Source organism: Rhinolophus hipposideros (genome assembly GCF_964194185.1).
Source record: "Rhinolophus hipposideros genome assembly, chromosome: 13".
Lineage (NCBI taxonomy): Eukaryota > Metazoa > Chordata > Mammalia > Chiroptera > Rhinolophidae > Rhinolophus > Rhinolophus hipposideros.
Window position 1 is genome coordinate 63,103,809 of NC_138059.1, and position 16,496 is coordinate 63,120,304.

At 35.9% G+C, this 16,496-nt stretch overlaps 1 protein-coding gene across 1 annotated transcript in view; it reads left to right on the forward strand.

The window, feature by feature from the left end:
- The window catches only part of PREX2 (phosphatidylinositol-3,4,5-trisphosphate dependent Rac exchange factor 2), a 242,281-nt gene that overhangs the window by 113,709 nt on the left and 112,076 nt on the right, over positions 1-16,496 (forward strand). Inside the window, exons 16-21 of the mRNA XM_081070293.1 lie at positions 1,170-1,312; positions 1,468-1,560; positions 3,297-3,445; positions 7,432-7,517; positions 12,623-12,759; positions 14,862-14,979. Coding sequence (XP_080926419.1) covers positions 1,170-1,312; positions 1,468-1,560; positions 3,297-3,445; positions 7,432-7,517; positions 12,623-12,759; positions 14,862-14,979 — 726 coding nt within the window. The remainder of the gene's footprint in view (positions 1-1,169; positions 1,313-1,467; positions 1,561-3,296; positions 3,446-7,431; positions 7,518-12,622; positions 12,760-14,861; positions 14,980-16,496) is intronic.

A 16,496-nucleotide genomic window follows, 5' to 3' on the forward strand; every position in this document is an offset into this window, starting at 1 on the left:
CAATCACCAACCTAATACTTCTGGTCAGCAATTATTATTGGGAACTCTAAGAATACTGAAATAAACCACATTAATTTTTTATTTCTAACACTATGTCAAGTTATTTATATTTATTACTTCATTTTAGTTTTGTACAACATTATGAAGAAGGCTTTATGGCCTCCATTTCACCGATGAGGAAACTGAAGTTCAAAGAGTTTAAGTAACTTTCCCAATGTTACACCCGGAATCAATCTCAATCCCAGAACTGGAATTTAAATGTAGGTCTGTCTCATCATAAACCCATAACTTTCTACTGTGTCATGGGACTACTGCCTTCAACTTAGCTCCCTGGCTCAATGAATCAGCCTGTCCCAACAAGTACTCTTCAAGGAACTGAGGAAAGATAAATGGAAATAGAGAAGATGTCGTTTTGAACACATTTTAACTGCTGTCAGGATCTCACTGAATACAAATTCTTTCTACCAATATTAAGCCTTATTTTAAAAAGGGCTTGTAAATGTGAACCTTGTATCATTAGGACATGCTAAAATCTTAGGGATTTGGGGGAAAATATTAATGTTAAGATAAAAGGGAAAAAACTGACCTTTGCAGAAATAAGTTTATTTGAAAATAATGCTTTTAAACAGAAAAGAACTCGGAATTAGTGGAAACAAAATTGCATTTCACCCAGAAGACATAGTTCTAGTTTCAAGTATCAGAACAAAATGACCACAATGAGAATTACACATAAATACAACAGTTAACCCATTTGAATTTTCCCATAATAGGGCATGATATTAAAAATATACTTAAAATGTTTGCTACAAATAAAAGACACTGTAGGTTTTGTGTTGGATTGTATATTTTTTTATTCAATATAATCTTTATTTAAATGAAGGTTTTAATCTGGAAACTGAAAGACTTCGTTAAGTATAAAAAAGTTAATGAAAAAACACAATTCTATTAAAAATTCAGAATCTGTTACGTAACAGTGATTTAAAGGAAACAGGGCTTGAAATTATGGAAAGAAATAGAAAAACATCAGGGATATTTATAAATGTAAGCACTATGAGTATAAAATTGAAATCATGGTACAGGTGTCAATTTACTGAATGTCTATCAATATGGACAAAGAGTTTGATTTTTGGATTAACTGAAACAATTTGAATCTCTCTTTGTTTCCATAGTCCTTGAAAAAAGTGAATTCAAAGATGAACCCCTGCTTTTCCGTTTTTTTGCGGATGAGGAAATGGAAGGATCCAATATGAAACACCGACTTATGAAACATGATTTAAAAGTTGTGGAAAATGTTATAGCTAAGTCATTATTGGTAAGTTTATTAGTATGTTATGTAAGTTGTCTGGATTAGACATTAGGAGATTATGTAAACATATTTGATAGTGATACATGTTATTTCATTCTGTTTTATTTGCAACCTTTTTTTCCTTTTTGCTTTATTGATAACGTTAATATTTTGCTTTTCAGATTAAATCCAATGAAGGCAGCTATGGTTTTGGGTTAGAAGACAAAAATAAAGTTCCAATAATTAAGTTGGTAGAAAAGGGGTCTAATGCCGAGGTAATGTAAATTAACATTTTAATTTAAATTTGTTGTCCATGACATATAAATATAAAAGTTCTAAACAAATTATAGTCAGCCTTTAAGTATCTTTATTGAAAATAATATTTCTGAATAATCTTATTTTGAAGTTCTACCAAATACTCTTGGGATTTATGATAGAGGGGCCGATGTCTGGGCATTCAGGTATAGTTGGGGAGGGGCAGGTATTGGAGATATCTCTGGCAGTGAACTTCTTGACCTCTCTAGGAGGCCAAATGGTTCATTCCATGCCCCTGGGACTTCTTTGTTTATTGAGTCTACCCTGGAACCCTGTGGAGACTGTGTAGGGTGAGATCGTATTATGTATGTCAGATAGTTCTTCCATCAATTAATTCAAGGGCTGTGTCTTCTATTTTCCTTTCACTCTTGATTGTCATATAAATACAACTTCCATCAGCAAGCACATGATTTGACTTGTTAATGCCGATTCATGTTCTCTCACCTCACCAGCCCTTTAAACAAAGAAATCTCCTGATAATTCGTTCATTCATTCATTCATTCATTCATTCATTCATTCAGAAATATTTATTTAGTACCTATTACATGGTAGACAGTGTTCTAGGCTCTGGGAGTACAGCAAGGAACAAAGCAGACAAAATTCCCTGCCCTCATGGAACCTACTTTCTAGTGTTGCGTACCAGGTTTATGAGATTTTAAGTATTCTCACCTTGCTGCCTGGCTTGTAAGATACTTAATCCTCCAGCAAACTTCTCAATTTCTCAATATTTAAATCTTTAATAAAGAACATGAGAATGAATGAAGCATGGCATTTACCTTCAAATCTATTTAAAGTCAGTAGTGAATTGTTGCCCATCCTCCTGTCTGCTCATGCCCAGGTCTCTGTCTTTTACCAAAAAAAGTTCATGCAAAACAAAGCTTTATGTACAGCACATAATGTCAAACACAGGAACTCTGGTCAACTCATACTCTATTAGAGGGCCTGGCCAACAAATGACTACTTTTAGTAAGTTTCTGTGCCAAGGAAATGTTTCTCGCAGTCATTTTCAGAGGATGTTCTTGGAGCACAACTTCTTCTAATTATGCCACTGATAGAATGTCTTCTCCCAGGTTTTCATCATTTATCTGGCAACCAAACACAGCCTATAGTTTATAGGCAGTAGGGTTGGTTAAGAAGAGCGGCCAGATTGTCTGGACAGATAATGTCTTCTTTGTTGTCTTTTCTGCATTTTGCAGTCTGTGCTTGTGGGGACTGTCTTCCTTGGATTTCAGGTCATTCTTCTCTCCTGCCCTAGAGACACTTAAGCTCTGTTCGGCTAGGGATGCGTATTTGGTTGTCATGTATGTCTATATTGAAATTGAAATTCTGAGTTAATTGGACATAGATGGAAAACACAATCAAAACAATTAACCTGGGTTTGACTATAGTTAAAAGGATGAAATAAGAAAAAGAACTATAAAATACAACAGGACAAAGGGTCACAAGAGGAGTACAATGTCAAGTCATGGAGGGAGGGGGAGAATTTCAGTAAAGATGGGTGATCCAATTTAAAACTAGGTCACAGAGAATAAATATTATCTCGTCCACAGTTTGGCGTTGTGAAGTTGTATGAAAACATTGTGGATGTGTTAAGATGTCAAACTCTGTATGTTCTAGACCTTTTCAGATTCTAATTCTATGAGAAATAGATTCCTTATTAAAATATAATTTGAGTTTTTTGCTACTTCTCTCTTAGATGGCTGGCATGGAAGTTGGGAAAAAGATTTTTGCTATTAATGGTGACCTAGTTTTTATGAGACCTTTCAATGAAGTGGATTGCTTCCTGAAATCATGCTTAAACAGCAGAAAACCTCTCAGAGTTCTTGTGAGCACAAAGCCAAGGGAGTAAGTTGTACGATTTATGTGGGATTTAAAAACGAAAAGAAAAAAAAATCTACATAGGTGAAAAAAATAGAAAAGTTAAGCAATTGCCTAGAATGAATCATCTCATTGCATGGAATATTTAAACATCAGAAACATCACTAATACTGGCCTTTAGATGATGGGAAAAACTACATTGCTTATGATGACAAAATGCTTGCTAGGTAGTTTCAGCAGAAATAATACTTTCCTTTTGCTGCCCCAATTTTTTCTAGTCTGGGTTGGGATGAGTTTGACAGTAAGTCATGGAAACTAATAAAGAACTACATTCCTCCATATTCAGCTCTAAAAATTTCAATGGCTGTGAGTTGATTAGATATCATTTGTAATTAAACACTCATGGGAGATGGGATTAAGACTGGCCAAAGATGCTTTCATGCTGGTGTGTACTTAGTAATATGTCTATTCTTTTAAATAATATGTCAATCTGTCTACCTATGGTTAGAAAAAAAAACTCATGTTCATTATAGGAAATTTAGAATACAGATTTTTCTCAAGGAAGACATTTTTCTTATTACCATATCATTCATAAATAATCAGTTATTCTTTTGAAATTTCACGTTGAATTTTCTAAGTACTGACACATCTAGACTATCATATATTTATAAAATGGGATCATGCTTCATGATCTTTTTTCTTGTTTTTAATTAACAAGATATTATGGATATATTTGGCAGACGCTGGCTTTTCTTCTGCAAATCGTTGATGGTCTCCTGTTCCTCATCAGGTTTCCATTGGTTTAAGCAATTAATCGAGATAATGCATTTAAAGTGCTTAGCATAGTGTATTAATGTACTGTGATCATATCAAATTACTATTTACAATTTCATTTTATAATTTATCAGTGGTAATAAGCAACTTCATTTATTTTAAGATACATAAAGGTATCACTTCAAAAGAAAGGTTTATTTTAATGACTTATGAAAATATTCAAGTTTATATAGTATTCTTCTCTGCCTTAATATATACCAGCAGGGGAGAATACTATATACCCTTAGAATTTACCTTCAGAGTTGAAGCTCAGTGTAATGGGCTACATTCAGCAGTGTTAAGTCATCAAGGTAGATGCTTTAGCTGCTACCAACAGCCTACTAAGGGGTCTGAAAGCATGCGTGTGACTCATTGATGTTAGTAATTGGGAAAGACTTTGAGCTAGAGACCAGCAAATAAGCATAATGACATCTTGACCTACTACTCCCGCTTAATCAAACCCTGTATAGGATAAGGCTAACCTCATTGTCCACCTCTGGACACTGTGAGGACATTTAAAAGGAAAAGGACAGACTGGAAAGGAATAAGGGAGTAAGACTCCAAAGCAATTATTAGTGAACATGAAGGCTCTCTCCCATTGTCTCTTGCCCCAGAATTAACCATGCAAATACTGGTCTACTGAGGAAAAACATTCCAACAGTTAGAGGACTTTGATGTCATCAGCTCCGAAAGTAAATAGAAAGGAGCAAATCATCAGTTCTAGAATTGGTAGCTAGATGAGCAGGGTTGGACGCTTGGGTCTTTAATTTTTCCCTTGATGTTGGTTGCACAGTATTTGGAACCCGATATTCCTGGACCAGGTTTAAGCCTGTCTTCTACCACTTGCTTGCTAAGTGTGTGGCTTCAACACACGCATTCATTTAAGAAAAAAGAAAATGGGGAGGATAGGATTGCCTATGTCTCGGAGCTGCTAAGAGCATTAAATAAATCTAGGTTTGTAATGGACTTAGTGACACGTTCAGCACATAATGTGTACTCCCATGATGCTTAACTATTCTCTCATTTCATTTTTTTTTCAATTGCTTCTTTATTACATCAAGAGCCTATTTTACCTTGTATTTCAAAACAGTTTTGGGGATGGGGTATTCATTTTTCCCTTTTTGTTTGAATTCATTTGAAATTTATAACCTTTCCTTTCTGTCCGCATTTAAACGTACGATTCCTATTAATCACTCTCTCACATTTTCTTACAATAGTTACTTATAATTTATGTAGTATCCTGTTTGGGGTTAAAAAAAAACAAAACATGAGAGATAAATACTACATGGATGTTTTCTTTTGAATCAAGCTGTATTTTACACTTGATAACATCAAGGAATTTTTCAGAAGGCTTTGCTTTGTAACAGATGATTTAGTGCACTTATTTTCTATAGGAAATAGAACATTCCTTTTGAATATATTTAATTCTTCCTTTAATAGTGTTCCCATTGGAGAAACATGTTTTCCAAAGATCATTTTATGAAGAAAGTCTCCAAATTATGACCAAACGCATCTCATAGTTTTTTGTACAAATTTTGTTAAGAAAATTATAATAATCTTTTTGAAGATTAGTGTACGGTCCACCTTCCGTAACAATATGAGAAGGATAGAAGACATTGCATAGAAAGGGTTGAGAAGCCACTATGAATTGTTCATAATCCTAAATAATGATAATTGACAATGGCTTGAAAGCTCTAAGTTATTTTGACAAAAGTGAACTTGCATTCACAATACATCTTTATTTAATTAGGATAAAGGATAAATTCGTTCTGTGACCTCCATCCCTCCAATGTGCAGATCGCTTCATAGGGTGTAACCTAATTTTTGATAATATAATACTTTCAAGGGTCCCTGGAACAGACCGCATGCATTTCTATCACCAAATGCCTGAAGGGCTGCCTAGGTTATATTTTAAATGGCATCGGCAGCCTCTGCCTTTAGTCCTACATGCAGTATGTGGCTTTCTCAAGTGTTCTAGGCACAGTGTTGCTCAAACTGCTCCAACAGCTCTTTCAGAAACTACCAATCAGCACAGCTGTCCCCAACTTCAGACCCTGTCTAATGTGCCCTTGAAGAGCTGCCACATTCATTTCATGGTGAATTCATCAGCCTTTGGAAAACACTTGTTTCTGGGGCCTCAAGGGCTAGCCATCAAAATTTATTGCTTTGTATTCATTTGACTTCACTCTCTACTGCAATTTATTATACTCTTTTTTATTGTTCTGATGTTCCGTCTGATCTCATGGTCTCCACTTTTCCTCATCACTATCTGATTTCTGGCTTCCTTCTCTGGAGTAGCTCATTTATTAGTGCCAAATTGGACATCCCTCCCTGGTGTATGACGGCTCGCTCAAGTTCTCCATCCCTTCATCTTCTTTTCCATGTGGATTCAGTGAAAAAAAAAAAAAAAAATATATATATATATATATATATATATATATATATATATATTTTTTTTTTTTTTACTTAGTCAGGTCTACCTTTTGATGTATTATTCTTTTAAAATTCTACTGAATAAATGCTAAAGTTAATCATACTCTTGAATTACTTTGCTGCAGTGTTTGATGTATCTGTTCTTTATAATGAGCTCTGGGTTGTGTTCTTTGATGAAGTTTCCAACAGGTAGAAATATATGAACTCTGTGTTTCTTTCATATTAATTTTAACAAAGAAAGTTCATAGTGCACTGATGACTTCTTTGTCACAGTAAACTAAGGAGAGAAGCTTCGTTTTGTTAAATACATACCTAGTTCATAGCACAATACAGGGTAATTTATCGAAGGCATCTCTTTTACTCACCACCTACACACTGCAAAGTCAGTTTGACCATCACATCTTTCTGGACATTCAGGCTCAGAGGAATTAAGGAGCTCATCCAAGTAATCTGACTATCAAATGACTAACTGAGGATTCAGAGCTAGGTTTGTCTGAGCCCACAGCCTGTTCCTGGTTCAGGATATACTATCCAATCCCTAAGTTCAAGTAAAGAACTCTGGATTGCCTGTCTGCTACATTCCTCTCTGAGGGCACACGCCAGGATGTCTCTCTCCTTCAAGGGTTTCTAGCCCAGTGTCTTTCACATGGTAAATCCTCAATACAAATTTGTTGAAAGGAGGAATAAAGATGTGGACAACCTATTGCTTTAACCAATTGTGGTGTTTAAGAATTAGTCATACTACCTTATTTTCTGATTGATTTTAGGACAGTGAAAATCCCAGATTCAGCTGAGGGACTTGGATTCCAGATCCGAGGATATGGCCCATCAGTTGTGCATGCAGTAGGAAGAGGTGAGAAATTCAGTCTGTGTGGGAAACAGCTTTCCAGCATATTCTGATATTCTTTGCTGAATGAGAAGATGTTTTAAATGCATAATCATGTTGTTATGAATTTTCTCCATCACGTTTTCACTGTATTAGCTCTTTGTAGTACATTCTTAAAATCTTTTAAAATTCTTGAAAATTGGAAGGCATGTTTATCATTGTTAAAAATTTGTAAGCGGATGATACCTTCCCAAATCACTTTTCTGCATGCTTCAGTTAAGCCAAAGGAGATAACAATTTTAAGGTCATCTATTTGTATTTTTCTTTGATGGCAAATAATTTTATTTTTGTCAGTAATTCAAAGATGTAGTTTTAAGGTTTAAGAATGATCTGTGTGATTTACTGCGTATTGCTGTATGGTTACTTCAAGTATTCCTATAAATCATGTATCTTATAAAAATACAATACATTTTACGTGAAATAATTGCAATGACTAAAAGCTTATGTTTGTATTTTATTCTTATTCTTTTATGGGCAACTCAGCAACTGATATTTCTTATCATATGTATTTTTAAATTTTTTATTAACAATCATAATGATTTAAGGGAATAACTGTAGATCCCACTTTGCTAAACATAGTAAATAACTTGCTACTATAGCAAGAAGTGTCACTATAATAAGCCTAAGACGATGTGTGCTTATTTTATCAAGAAGCATACATGCTTTCCTTACTAAGATATAAAGCATTTTAATGTGATCACCCAAACATTAGACTGGGAAATCTTGAGAAGGCATTGTTATCAGATTCATATTGATCAAGAATGCACTTCCTAGACCTTCATTAGATTACAAATCTGCCTTCATTCGTATGTATATGATAAAAATGAATCTTGTTTCAAAAACTTGTCTTTTCATTCAGATTTTTAACGCATATAGATTAGTAGACGTTTAGAAACTTTTCAACAACTCGTTAATATTATAAAACTGAAGGGGGATATATTTCATACTGCAATGGGATATTTGATACATCAAATATCTTCATTTTTCCTAGAGCAAAAAGGAGTAAGTCACATTATTAGTACTATCAAAATGAGGACTCAAAACCTGATTGAATCAAGTTGTACTTCTTTTCCTATTACAATATTATTTAAAGAGCAAGGTTCTGTCTTGGTAAACTAGGCTAGGCACAAGTCTGGTCACTATGCTTTTTGCTTCTGAAGTGCAGAAGTCAGAAACACTCATATGCATTTCCTTTCAGATATATAGTATTAAATGAAAAAATATTATTCTGTGGTTTGTTTTTGCACTATAATTTTGCCATAAAGAAAAAAAAAGAAACTTCTTTTCCGTTTTTGTTCTTCAGCCCTTCTATGGCCACACGCTAGAGTGAGTCAATAACTGGAATTTCACTTTTGGAACGTAAAATTCCAATCTGCCAATTTCTGACTATAGTCTTTTATTTTGGTTTCTTATCACTGTGATATGCTTAAGTTGTTTTACAGTTCCGTTGGAACCGCCATTCTTTGGACCCTTCTCTTTTCTTCCTGGTCAGTTACACCCCTCAAGACTCCACTTCCTTCCTTAGCTGGATTTATCCCTATGGTGGGCCACTTCAGTGACTCTTGTTGGCATCATGAAGATTCTCTCATCCTTTCCCCTCAGGTGCATACAAGCCACCTCATTTCAGGGGCATTCAGGCCAGATCAACCGAAGCACCTTCTTTGTTCTTTCTCCTGAGTAGCTAGAAAAAAATAATCATGGATATGGAATTCATGTCATCCCAGGTTTTTACTGGGCCCATATTACTACTCAGCAATCATTTTATGCATCTCTGTTTAGCTCCCTCTTTTTCTCCTTAGAACAGCCTCCTATCTCCCAAGATGAGCTTCCTTTTTTATCTGATAGACAAATTCAGGCTACCAGGTAGGAAGCCCTCAGAGTCCTACACCCTTTTCGGCACACACGTTGCTGGCTCTGTCACCATCACCAACTTTTCTCTATCCTAAAGGGAAAAGCCTTCTTTTTTCTTTTCTGGAGTTCAAGGCTATTTTCTACAAATATTCTGGATCCCATTCATTCAGATACCTCCTCTGGAGTATTGCGCTATCAGATATCCCCCTTAATAGAATTTTCAACCTTTTCCCTTTATTGGATTATAGGCTATAAACATGTTCAGTTCTTTCCCATTAAAATCAACAAAGAAACAAAACCATCTTAAACTAGAACAGCAAACACAAAACCTCTCCTTCTTCCTTGTTTTCCCCTCAGATCCTTGCTACTTAAAGTGTGGTCCCCAGACCTACTGCATCAGTGCCACTTGGGAACTGGCTCAGCAGAATCTCAGGCCCCACCCAGGAAATACTGAGTCAGAGTGTGTATTTTAATGAGATACCCACGTGACGTGTTTGGATGGCAATGACTGAGCAGCTCAGCTCCAGGATGACTCTCTAATAACTTTTATTTTTGTCATAGCCAAACTTCCTGAAATGCTGGCCTGTGGTTTGGCCTACTCTGTCGCGTCCTGCGCAACAAAGGCTGTAGAGATGCGAGAAGGGGCGGCTTTGGGCTAAGCTGTAATAAATAGAGACTCAATGCAGTTAAATTACAGAGGACCAGGGGACCCGCAGTATCAGAGACTGGGGCCCCGAATCAGGCCGACTGTCAGTATTTATTGATTTTAGACAAAGTCACATGATTTAAGGATTTTAGGATTTAAGGCATGGTCTGTGAAACTTCTTAAACCACATAAAAAGAATGATCTCAAAATCTAATGATTTGTCCCAAAACAGCCAAGGTATTTAGTCCCATGATAACTAAGGTGTGGTATGTACCTCCTTGGGGTGGGGAAAGTCTCTCTAGGTAAAACAATGCCTTGAGCTGAGCAGAAAGAACTTGATCTTATCGTTCTAATGATCCTCTCTCACAATTAGGTGATAGGGAGAGGCAAGAGTCAGCAGAAGGAATGACTGAAGCCTCTTCCCATCAATCTTCATACAGCTCCTTGGGGGTCAACGGGGTCCTGTCTGGCTTAGGTTGTTTCTCCTGTGAGAAATCTTACCCGTCTTTGACTGCAAACCCATCATCTGAAGACCAGGCAGAGAGACACAAGGTGTAATAAACTCAATCCCAGAGAGGCACAGTTCCACAAATCCTTCCTTTCTTAGGGAAAGGCATGGGGGGACAGACGTCTAGGCTGTTGTGTGGCCACACCACTCTTCCTCTCTTCCTGTTTGAATTTTAGCCCAATGCTCTAAAACATCCCTTCCCACCTTCCCCCCAGGTCCCCAGAATCTGTCTTGTAAGCTTTATCCTGGATTTAACTGGGAGCTACAATGGATACTGATAATCCTTGTCTTAACTGCGCTTTCTCTGGCATTTGTTTAAACTGACCACGCCCATTGCTTAATCATTCATCTTTGATTTCTGAGATGGCACTTTTCAGACTTTTTTCTGACCCCTCCTCAGCCAGCTCTTTTCATTTGTTGACCAAATTTTAATTGTTGATGCTCCCTATCCTTCTCTGCCTTCTTGCTCTCCATAGGCAATCTTGTTGATCCTCTTTGCTGGGGATTTTGGAATCTCTATCTCCAGCCCAGATCTCTTTCCTGAGCTCTATAGCCTCGAGCAAATTGTTTATGAAACACATACACCTAACTGCCCCTTTGGCACCTTAAAACTCAGTATCATCCCCCAATGGAACTTTTCATCCATTCTCAAAAGCTGCTTTACCGTCTGTCTTCTCTCTTTATTTAAATGACTCTATAAACTCAGCCACTGAGTCTAAAGGCAAGAGAGGGATCGTGGCTATTGTAGCCTCTACATAAACGCCACCATCAAACATCAAATACTTGCTCGTTCTCCCCTTGATAACTAACGCTATCTTAGTTCTAGCCTAGAAAATTGCAGTAGGTGCTGTGATTTTTAGTTTTTGACTTAAACTACAATGATCCAGCCTCTCTTTGGGGGGAATTCTGTTACTTCTTCGCTTAAAAGTCTTAAATGTTTTTCCTCTTCCATATAGTAAGGTTTAGACTCTTGGGACTTCACACGAAGCACATAAGGTCTTCAAATACCAGCTGTGCTCTGCTGTCCAGTATTTCCTTCACCCACTCCCATTCTAAGCTCTCACCAACTGCTTATATGTTCCCCAATGTTCAGGTTAATTTCCTGAGTCTGGGTTTTTGCAAGCTTTCTTTCTGTTGGGAATGTCCCTCTCTGCACCAAGACCCAGTTCAATATAGGAAAACCACTTAATATTCCTGGGAGTGAATTTTAGTGAGAAGAAAATATACCTACTCTTCTTGAGTATAAGTTATGTTCTTTAAGAAGTTTCATGACTCCTTCATGGGAGAAATTGCTTATAAAGCAAGGCTCTTCTAGCGTCCTTATGATAAGCTTTATAGTAATTTATGTTAATTATATTAATTGTATTAATGGTACTTTGTAAATGTTGATTTGCTCAGAATATCAGATAATAGTGATTGGGAGGTTCTGAAAATCTTAATTCACAGGTTAGGATATGCCACTTCCATATTTAAGTTTATATGTATGCAAATAAATGGATAGTTGATATTATTCGATTAATTTTATTCTTCACCAATTCTCTGGTTCCTGACCTTTTGTACATATCCTGAACTCTTGTTTTTCTTAGCAAATCCAGTCTACTGGTAGTTGCTAAATGACTTGATTTTTGTTTTAAGAATTTAATTTTTGGCATTTTAAAAAATGGAAGTAAATACTGTTTTAATTTTTAGATATTTTGTAAACTAAAGAACGATAATTAAGACATATGTTTCTGGCTTTTTCCTTTTGCCATTACATGTGCATATTTAGAAAATTACATTGAGCAGAAATTTGAAAGGGCACATAATCAATTAGCATTGTAAAAGTTACTTTGTAGTATCCCTTTAAACTAATTCTTAGGGAGGTGGGAAGATATTCTGTTAATCGCAGTTTGAAAGGCCTGTTAAAAATTTTGAGAGGGTATTGCTCTCAGATCCAAATCTATCAAAAACATAGTATAACCTAAGTCTTTCTATATTAAAAGTTGCTTTTCTTATTGCATATGTGATAAAACTTTACATCTTATTTCTAAAATTAGTTTTTGGCAATTTTCTCATTTGCATTTCAAGGAACTGTGGCCGCAGCAGCTGGTCTTCACCCCGGACAATGTATTATCAAAGTAAATGGGATCAATGTCAGCAAAGAGACACATGCCAGTGTTATTGCACATGTCACAGCCTGCCGGAAATACAGGAGACCAATGAAGGTAAGCCACCTCTCGGCTTATCCAGATCAAATGGCATGCTTGCGTAGAAACCCCAGGGGACGAGATAGAATCCCACTGCAGATTTCTGTGGTTTCTACTTCCAGATTCACATGTATGCAAAGCATTGTAAATCTCATCACGCTTGCTTTGTCTGCATAATTAGTTGTAACTGATTATGCTTAAATGGTTACATTTGATTGTTGCAGTATTATCATCTGTTTAAAAAGTGCTCTGGGGTATTTTCATTTTTATTGTGATGTAAGTTTTCAAATAGCTAACTGTTCATCAAATTGAAATCCAAAGGTTTAAACTGTTTTCTTGACCCTCGTGATTGCATTAGAATATATTATGGTCATCCTGTCTGTATATATGCATTATAAATGCTTACAATGTTTATTATTAGAATTTTTTAATAACTATTTTACAGGGTCTGCGATTGATTTTTAGATATATTTATTTAGGTTATTGAACTTAACCCTGAAAGGGAAATACCAAAATGTGTTTGTCATTTAAAATTTTAAGCACTGTCCTCGGATCCAAATTTCAAAGTGCCGTAGAAAAATAAAATGACAATCCTAATTTATAAGCAGAGCTTATTATCTCATGAGGGACAAGTGAGTATTGAACTATAGGAGAAAATTCAGTCAGCTAAATGCAAAAAAGACTTTAAATGCAAAACATTTTAAAGGAAAGGCTTTGTATTTTTTCTGTTATGCATAGTGAAGGAATCTCTTCTGGATTTGAGAATATGGCTTTGTGTCCAAACCAGAAAGATAAATGGCTGTTTTCTCATAGGCCAGGACTGATACCCTGCAAAATACCAAACCTATAAGAAATAGCTCATCAATTTTGCTTTCTCAATAAGGTCAAACTATAATAGCAAATTGGAATTCACACACACACGCATAGGTTATTCTTGTTGATAGTAAGTAGTTTAATAAATATTTATTGAACTGTATTATTGAATGAATTTTTAAAAAGGACACTTCTGAAATTATCATCTTTCCCCTCCTATCAGAATTTTAATAAGTAACCAAATGGATTTGAGTTTTATTCCTTTTCATTTTCTCTACCTGCCTTCTTGGAGAGGTGTTCATCAGTAAAATTATTAAGAAAAACAATAAATGGATTTTCCTTTCTGCATGGTGTCTGGATTTCAAGAGGGGATATTACAAGTGATCAACTCTCTATTTACATCCTGCTGGCTAAATCCCTTTGGAAAATTCAGATCACATGACCAAACCCAGGGTCAGTTTTGAAAGGAACTACATAAAAGTATGGATACAGGGAGATGTGGTTCATTGGAGGCCAAACAGGTTACCAAGATGTATGTGAATGATGAAATGTTAGCGAGCATTTTAATGAGGCATAGCAAATATAATAATTAAACACAATGGAGAAGTTCATAATACAAGAGAAAAATGGAAATACAAATTATATCACACTTCAATGGTACAATTCAATTTATCATCTTAAGGAGGAAAAGTATAAAAGTAATGCAATCGTGAATGCATTTACTTAGTAGCCATTTCATCTCTCTCATTTATCTGAATAAAACTGGAACTGCTATTTCAATTAAAATATAGGATGATTTATGACATGGAAAGCTTATAAGGTAGTTACATCACTTGGGAACCCAGTGAGATGGAAGATGTTCATCCAATTTTTTTATTGATTTGATTCAAAAAAAGCATTAAGTGTATTAAAATATCAGTAACTCTTAGGAGAGCATTTAAATTGTGTAATTATAGATGATTGTTGCTTTGGAAAACTGTCCATCTAACATTGATTTATTTGAATATATAATTCATTTAAGATATGCATGAGTCAGTTAAGTAAGACATTTGGGAAATCCATCTTATTTAAGAACAAATCTTTGGGAGATAAAATTTCAAGCTTCATAAAGTCAGTTGTTAAACAAGACAGTTGCCATTGGCTTTCTGATGTCGATTTTCTTTCTCTTTCAAATTTTATTATTTTTAAACCAACTAGAAGGATAAATCAGATGGTCTATTCTCCTTCCGAAGCAGACTTATGAAATGGACATGCATTTTAGCAAACCCTAATGCCTCTGCGTTTTTTTTTCCCTTCTTCATTTCCAGCAAGATTCCATCCAATGGGTTTATAATAGCATTGAGAGCGCACAAGAAGACCTTCAAAAGTCGCACTCCAAACCCCCTGGAGATGATGCAGGGGACGCTTTTGACTGCAAAGTAGAAGGTGGGCTCCTTCTTTTTCTCCTCATTTGTTTATAGTATTCTTTTCAATGTACCTGTGCCTTGTCCCAATTATTGAACATCTTATATGTTCAAGCCACTTTCTTCAGTCAGCATCACCCATAGATGTCATGACAAATGTATAACACTAGCTAATAACTAACGTAATAGCTACCGCACATTGTTAGTCACCCTATTAAGTATTTTACATAGATTACATCATAAAGTCATCAAAAAAGAAACTCTCATAAACATGGGATTCTCATCATTCTGATTTTATGGGAGAAGGGTCTGAGCCCTGTGTAGGGTGAGGGAGTTGTCCACACGAGTGAGTGGTAGAATGAGGCTTGAAATCCAACTTATAATGTGCTTCCTTGTTTTGAGTTTAATTGTAGTGTAGACCGTCCTACAGTCCTACAACAGTGTGGTCTTCCAGCAGCAGCGGCAGCACCCCCTGGGCCGAGACAGAGATGCAGAACCTCAGCCCCACCCCAGATCTGCTGAGCCGGAATCTCCCTTTTAACAAGATCTGATCTGTAGCACAGTAATATTTGAGAAGCCATAGCTTAGAAGGTCCATAGTTTCTTTGAAAATCCTTTCTTGATTCAAGTATTCTCACATCGACAGTAATGAAAGAGGCAAACTAATAATGTGAAATGAGAGAGAGAGGTTTTTTGATAAGGACTCCTATGATTTTCTTTTCTCAGTGAGGCAAACCGGGAGATGGCGGTAATCAGTGGCTTCTTTGCCAAGAGTGAAGGGACTGAGGCAATTACATTTATGCTTGCATTTGACAAATGTCTTGAATTATGGTTTCAGAACTTTTTCACAGAAGTCCTTGAATCCTCGCTTCCATTTTCCTGGTATTTTTCCACTCATATATTTGGTGGATGTCTCTGTACATTTTTATTGTAGTTTTCGGTTCTTCCAATGCAGGACAGCTGGAAAATTCCCTCCACACACTGCTCATGTGGGCATACTTAGGAAAAGCTGAGTTTCCTCCAATCCTGGAAGGCCACTTGGTAAGACTGGCTCAGTCCAGGGACAGAAGTAGAAATATTCAATCTCCCTGGTGCAGCAAGGTTGTTAGGATAAATCAACTCTCTTATTTATTTAAACCAGGATGAGTCTCAGGACCTCATCCTGAGGCATTTATCTCTTATGCAGAGTTAGTTTTTGCTAATTGTTGTTAGTGCACAGTGAAAGGTGGAGTAGGTTGATGGGATGCTCTGGAAATAGATTTCTAGCAATTCTGGGACTTAATTATTTTAAGGTAAGCCATCATTCTGCTTTTGCCTATTTTGTATTTGCTGTTTCTGCTGTTCTAGGACTTTTTTTAAAATTAACTAATAGTCTATTTTTGCTTATTTGATATTTACTGTTAGGTTTCTCCACAGTTTCTTCCTGAGATTGTAGTGTGTTTTTTGTTTGTTTGTTTGTTTTTGTTTTTAATACCAGTAGACCAAAACTTATAAGAAGATATTTCAGATGGGAATGTTATTATAGTGAATGGTGACAAAT